This window comes from Crocodylus porosus, unplaced genomic scaffold (assembly GCF_001723895.1).
Source record: "Crocodylus porosus isolate Cpor-Errol unplaced genomic scaffold, CroPor_comp1, whole genome shotgun sequence".
Classification (NCBI taxonomy): Eukaryota; Metazoa; Chordata; order Crocodylia; family Crocodylidae; genus Crocodylus; species Crocodylus porosus.
Window position 1 is genome coordinate 34,932,758 of NW_017728948.1, and position 7,480 is coordinate 34,940,237.

At 39.3% G+C, this 7,480-nt stretch overlaps 1 protein-coding gene across 1 annotated transcript in view; it reads left to right on the forward strand.

Moving 5' to 3' along the window:
• Nucleotides 1-7,480, forward strand: part of TBC1D19 (TBC1 domain family member 19) — a 104,900-nt gene that overhangs the window by 75,590 nt on the left and 21,830 nt on the right. Inside the window, exons 12-13 of the mRNA XM_019553301.1 lie at nucleotides 3,462-3,536; nucleotides 4,075-4,137. Of these exons, the coding sequence (XP_019408846.1) occupies nucleotides 3,462-3,536; nucleotides 4,075-4,137 (138 nt within the window). The remainder of the gene's footprint in view (nucleotides 1-3,461; nucleotides 3,537-4,074; nucleotides 4,138-7,480) is intronic.

The window sequence follows — 7,480 nt, forward strand, 5'->3', positions numbered from 1 at the left end:
CAGGGCTGCTGGCTGGGTTGGCCTGACCAGAGCTGGAAAGGGGAAGTGGAGTGGAATGGAGCTCGCTCGCCTCGGGGGCCCCCCCCCCCCCCCTCTACCCCGGCTGGAGTACGGGGAGAGCCGAGCCAGGCCGTCTTACGAGGTGAGGGGGCTCTGTTTCACCCCCCCCTCCCTGCTGCTCCAGCTCCAGCCAGGCCAAGCTGACCCGGCCGCTGCTGCCACTGCTGCTAAGAGGCCTGGGTCGGGGAATAGATCCCCCCTTGCTTCACAGGACTAGCCCAGCCTGGCTCAGCTCCCCCCCAGTACCCCAGCCAAGGTAGGTGAGGGAGGCCCATGAGGCAAAGGGGCGTCATTCCACCTCGTCTCTCCAGATCTGGCCAGGCCAAGCCCAGCCAGCAGCTCTGTGCTGCTCTCTGTCCCTCCCCTGCTGGCAGCCCCGGAGCTGAGTGGGGGTGGGGGAAGGGGCGATTTGCCAGTCTCGGAGGCTGCTGGAGCGCTCCCTCCTGCTGTCCAGGGCGAACATGTGCTGGGTTGGGGGGCTCTAACTCATGTAAAGCACTGTGAGTTAGAATGGGGCCCTAAATATCTATAGGCACCCTAAATTTCATTTTAAACTTGTCAGTGAAGATGGCCATGCATGTTGGGTGTCTGGGTGTCCTCATACATTCTTAAGGGCCAAGTGCTGTGTTCAGTTATGTAGAAGGTAATTGCTTCTCTGTGGTGTTGGAGAAAAACAGAGAAAAAACAGTTTCGTACTGTTGTGCCGTACACTTTTCAATACTGAGGTCCTTAACCCTCCTTTTCAGTTTCTTAAACAGCGATTATTTTGCTAAGTAGATTTTTTTTAGAACACCTCTCTCAATGGTAGCTGCACATACGCCAGATAATTTACATCAGCTTATTAATGCCATGCATTTTCCCACATTGTCCTACTTTTTGGATTGAGAAAGATATGGCCAAGTAGCTAACTTAAAAAAAAAAACCCTTTCCTAACTGATAAATGTATGTTGCAACTCTTTGTAAGCATGCTTATGTTCACATTTAAGAATATCCAAAAATTACTTTTTGTGCTTTGCAACAAAATGTAAACAGTAATACATAATAATGTAGACCTATCAATATGGTGAAACTGCACTGATTCAACCTGAGCAGGAAACCTCAAGTGTGAATATGACGGTGTGTTTATGTGAGGGAGATGTTGTTGCCGTCTGAGATGAGAAACTTGATGCTCCTTATTGCACAGTGTAGTGACCCCCAGAGTTCCTGTTCATCTTCCCTGCTCCTCTCCTCGTCTCTGCAAGTGGATGAAATTGCTGCGAAGGCAGCCTGAGTAGCAGAAAGGGTTCTAGTTAGGAAGGTCCTTAGAAAAGGTGCTGGTTTTTTTGTTTCTTTATCAGTTGTTTCTTATGGAAATCAGTGTTGCCTTAGTTCCCTTATACCTGGCGATGTTGCACGCATAGGTTTAATTGTTGAGCGGCCAGCATCGAAGTTCTGCTGTTGATGTAGCACAGTCCCTGTATTGTTGTCTTCCCTTTCTTTTTTAATTATAAAGGGGGCAAGTGGTGTAGAGTAGGTATTGGAGTTGTCACGACAGCTAGCTTAGCAGAAGGTATCCATTGAAGGTGCTGTGGATGGGAAAAAATAGTAATGGCATAATGGTCATTCTAGCATACAGTTGTTCTAGTTTCCATCATTAGGAGACCAGTCCAATATAGTTATAAGCAAATTGGATAACTACAGGTAAACAGCAAATAAAATGTTAATGTGAACTACTGGCTTTCCAGGTTCCTGAGGTACGCACCACACTAATGAAATTCTTCTGGGCCATCTAATTGTATTTCTCTGCTGGATACAGTAACTTACAAGATGGGCTTCCTTATACTATATAAAAAATCTGGAAATATACTGTCCTGTGGCACAATTTTAAGATTGCAGATTATGCTGACTACAGAAGTGTTTAATTCTTTAGTATTTGAACTTGGATCAAAAGGTATCCTCAGCATGTTTAATTTATTGAGAAAATTCTGTGATCCATAATATCAGCATTTTAAAATAAGTCTTAAAATGTAGTGTTGTTCAGCATCATCTGAAAAGGTATACTTGTTTATTGACGTCTACGTTTCAAATGATTGTGTGGAGAAACCAATGAAGAGTAGTTTTTTTTTTTCTTTTTAGCATAGTGCTGATAAAACTGAGCTTTAGGTAGGTCTTTCAAAAGTTTCATGTATAGTACAATTGCTACTTTTATTGTAATTTATGTCTCTAGATCTTGCTTACCACTGAACAACTTCGAGGTAAACAGACTATTTCAACTTTTCTCTGAGCCTAATCTGGATAAAATGAACTGTTCTAACCAAGAGATTTTACCACACCTTCAACTCTCCTATGAAATATGAACTTTAATTTCTACCTAGGAAAACTTTTCTAATATTTTCTCCAATGCCTCAAGATGGGTGCTTGTGCTCAAAAGTTTGCAATGAAAGAATTTTTTTGGCAAACATCTAGTTGGTCTAATAAGATATCACCTGTACCACAAGTTCTGATTTCCATATGTGCTTTACATTTATCCTGGTGACATGAATGCTGCTTTAGGAGAGAAGAAGCGCATTTGAATCCCTTCTGGCTGAGCTTGTAGGCACCTACCCTCAAGGGAGGATTCTGACTCTGTATTTTAAGGAGGTTTAAGACCTTGGGAGTTTAGGTGGCTAACTCTGGGTTTTATATTTCATTCCAGGGCTTAGGTGTGCAAGTGGGCTTACCATGATTAAATATTAAATGGACAAAAGCACAAAGATTATTCTTATCAGAAACTCCCTCCTTGGTTTACACTTATGCCTGCTCCACAAACCTTTGAGGAATAATCAGGTGATTTAAGATTAAAAGAGAAAAATTTGAGCTCTTTTTCAATCTACTCCTTATGCAATATCCTTTGGAGTTTCTATCATTTAGGCAGATTTTTTCTGTGTTTGAAATGCTTAACCTAGTCAGTGCTAACCTAGGTCAGTGCTAATTACATGCTAATAGCAACTTTGCTAATATTAAGCAATACTTGACAGAACCAACATATTCAGAAATGCAGAAAAATAGCAGGTACCAAATAGGGAAACCAGAATGATTCTAAAGTTTCAAGGGGAACTGGTTCCAGAGAGAGTGCGAGCACAAAGGTTTTGGAAGTTCTTGGTATAACTACTTTGTCTGAATTATTTCCCTTGTTTTCAGTTCTTTTGAGTTATCAAGTATATTACTAAGCAAGAGATGTTGTATTAAGTCAAATATTACTGCCTCAGTTATTAATTTTTATATAGGAAAAGTATGAACAATGACACACAGTCTTTGACAACCAGGAGGAGGATATTAAAAAAATATTAATAGGTAATATAGGTCCTGTCTTATACTTTTTCTCCTTTAATTCACCATTTATTTTACTTCAGACCAAAGAGGATTTTTTTTTTCTGTTTTAGGATATTTTGTATTATGAGCAGCTTAAGTCAAATGTGATTCAGCATGACCTTTTAGTGGACAGCCTGATTTACAAGGTGAGTAATATATTAAATAGTGTGTATTTGCTGATCAAAGCAACACCTGCTTCAAAAAACTTTGGCTACCTAGAGTGTGGGAATACTAGTTAATGTGAATTCTTATTTTGGACCCTAGTCCTATATGCAAAACTCCCCCCTCCCTCCTCTCTGCCAAAGAAAAAAACACAGAGTGCTGTTTGAACACAGGATTGAGCCTTAAACTGCTATTACATATTTTGTGAGTTGGTGATAATTTGAAGGTGTTTTATTGCAATGACTGGTCTTGAGTTAAAACAAAAATTGTCAAAATAAGAACTTTGGGTTTCTGAGTTCTGAGTCCAGAATATAGTTATAATTAAGCTGATGTTGTTTTGGAATTAGAAGTATGACATCTGAGTCTGACTTTATCTGATAGATGAGAGGAAACTATATTGATGCTGAAACCATGTTCTTAACCATCGTGCTGTGCTTAGATTCTGCAGGAGTCACCCTGCAGGAGTCTCCCAAGTGGAAATGCTGTCTTTCAGTTTTAAATTGCAGTAATTTCTAATTGTAGGATGTAAAGCTGACAGCAAGCAATGATGACTACTACTTTGTATTTGAGGATTATCTATATCAGGTATGTACTAGCCCTTGGAAATTATACTTTTCTTATGCTTTAAATCTTTGAAGTAAATGTTGCTTTTTTGTTTTACGTTTGTACAGTATCTAGCATTATTAGGTCACTGGTTAAGGCCTCTACATCCTACTGCATTACACATAATACTGATTTTTTTTTTCTTTCTGAAAGTAAATAATGTTAATTAACTCTGATCTTGTAGAAACAGCAAGCAGATTTTCTCACCTGTGCAAATCTCCTTTTCTGTTTGTTCATTGTGTTACTATCAAATACAATTTATATCTGAATCTGAACAAGATAAAATGAGAAACTGATTGTGAATCTAGGATGGGTGTTTGAAGGAAGTTTTGACTTTTTTGGAGTCTCTGAACTTCAAAAGACACTATCTATTTTTTTTTAGGGCAGTAACACAAATGGATGAAGCTACCCTGCTAACCTTTTCAAGTTTTTAGTCATAAGTTGTTACACAACAATACTAATCCTTGAGGAGAATATTTAAAATTTTAATTTAGATACCAAATTTGTTGTATGGTCATGGTCTACTGGGGTCGATAATGGAGTTCTTTTTTAAATTAAATTCAAGAATTGATCATTTAATATGAGGGTAGTATTATGGTTGCTGTGATATTTTTGTTGGAGTGATCAAATTAGCATTTTACTAGCAAATGGGAAGCAGGCTAATTTAGATAGAATAATCTACATTACTTATCTTTTAAATCTGTCTAAATGGATGGCGATTATATTTGTGAATTTCTTAATGTGTATTTGATTGCAATGTCAACATAAATGTCACGGAGGAAACTTATCATTTTCACAGTGCTTTCAGCTTGATAAGTCACAGCTGTTAGGGTGGGCTTGTTTAATTTTGCTCCTCAAAGCTGCATGAAACTAAGAGTTTCTTTTAAAAGGCAGTATGACCCAGGTAAGGTTGTTTGTAGTCTGGAGAAAAATAAACAAGAAGCAGTTCATAACATTACCATGTGTAGATTATATGTATTTAAATATACTTATTCAATCATTTCTACATAATATTAAAATATGTTTTATATATAATGAAATATACATTTAATAGTAACGAGAATATGCAATGTAACGTGTATAAAATATTTAGTGTAAATTATGTACTTATTTCACCTCAGAAGTATGATTCCAATTTTAAATTTTAAAAGTATATCTTAAGGAAAGTATTATCTTAGTTTGGGATCTGAAAATCAAGTTAGGTTTCATCCATCATAAACATCTGTAAATATTTAGTAATAGTTATTTAATATGTAATCATAAACAGGGACCTAATTAATTCATGGTGGGACAAAAGGAATTTTCATGGCTTGGTCATGGCACAAAGAGCCAATTTTGCGGGTATTTCCTGGTGGCCCTTCCCCTTGCTGCTGATTGGTGGAGAGCTCCTGGTGGTGAGGGAGGGATGAGGGGCCAGCTGCCATCTTGGCTACTGGCTGCCCTTCGTGCAACCCTGCTCCTCGCTGCTGATTGGCGGAGAGGCCCCAGAGAGAGGGAGGGATGAAGGGGCAGCTGCCGTCTTGGCTGCTGGTAGTCCTTTATGCTGCCCGGTCAGCCGGCGCCTTCCTGGCCTGGGCTGGCTGTGAGGCAGCGAGGACTGCCGGCTCTCACTGGGGAGCCAGTATTTTACTAAGTTTCTTTTAAGTTTATTTTGTGGACAGTCACAGATTTTGTGCTTTTTGCAAAATCACAAATTGAATCGGTCCCTAATCATAAAAGAAAGGAAATGATCCAATCTGCTCTTAGTGTTCCTTATTGGTTTCTGCAGAAATGTTTCCATTTCTGTCATTGCAGTTGCTTCTAAATACACAGTCACACTTAGAGGTATATCCTTTTCAGCATATAGGTATTGAATAATACAAGCTAACCTGATTGTTGGCATTCTGTGAAAAATACATTAACAAGTGGTTGTGCATTAGCCACAGATTCCTCACAAGCTTCATGGAGACTCACCTACTTATTTCAGTGCAACACTCTCTAAAAAAAAATATAGGAGTATTTTATTCAAGTGTTAAAAGACCAAACCTTTAGTCACTAATTGATCCTTTACATTTCATTTAATTCTTTATTGCATTTTGCAACCTGCTTTGTAACCCCCCAGCATCATCTTTCCTAGCCTACCATATTTACTTGAATATCAGATGACCCTGGAAGTAAAACAGCCCCCCAATAATTATATTTTATATGTGAAAAATTTATAAATTTATTATAATTTTCCGGGTATAGAATATAAGTGTTGGAAGGTTGTTTTGAATTCCCTCCCCTCTCTCGCATTACCACAGAGAAATCAGTGGCTGGGGGAGGGGTGAGGTGACCCCCTGGCCCTCTGCCCCACCCACTTCATCCCCATGCTTCTCCATCATGGAGCACAGGACTTAGAAGCCCAGTCCTTGCCTGGCTGTGCAGCAATGTCAGTGCTGCTGATTGGCCAGGCAGAGGAAGGAGTTTCCATGCTCAGACAGACTGCAGCCCCAGCTGGAGCCAAGCTGTACCCCAGCTGGAGCCAAGCTGGGGGTGGGTGGGAGGGGCAGAAGCTGCAGAGAGAAAGCAGAGGGCAGAGCAGGAGGCTTCTGTGGGTCTGACTCTGGCTCCGACCTAGAATCAGGGCTATAGTCAGTGAAACTACTGCCTGCCCCCTGCCCCCTGCTTCGCATGCGGATGCAAGAGGAGGGGCTTCCCCCTTCCCCTCCCACTACTGTCTGGGAAAAAAACCTCATCTTGTATTCTACTAAATACAGTGATTTGCAACTGCATAATTTATGCATCATTTTGTTATATGGGCTGCAGAATTACTCTGCTACAACTTTGTTCCTTGATTCCATATAATAAGTGAGGAACAGTGTTGTTCAAGGAAAAGAATTTTATAAAATTTAAATAATGATACTTAAAGATAAAAAGTAAATGTAGAAACTTCACTGTCTTTGCAAAACTGTTTATTACTGAGATGGCAACCTTTCTGAGGATAGGTTTTGACTATGGGTGCTTGTACAGTACCAAACAGTGAGTCTCTGTACTTGACCAGGACATCTGGGCCTAAAAGGATATAAAGATTAAATAATAATAGAAGTGAGTTGCACTATTGGGACCTGATTTAGGAATAAGTAATCCTTTTGGAAAGGATGCTGTGAGATGAAATTGCTAGTCATTTGCTTTAATGTGATTTCTAAGTTGTAAAATCATCCATTTATAAGACTCTGCTAGTTGAGTCTCTCTTCTATGCAGCCATCACATTCTAACTTAGCTGCCCTAAAATGTATTCTAAAATACATTTATTTTATTTTATTTATTTATTTTTTATTTATTTTTATTTTATTTATTTTATATA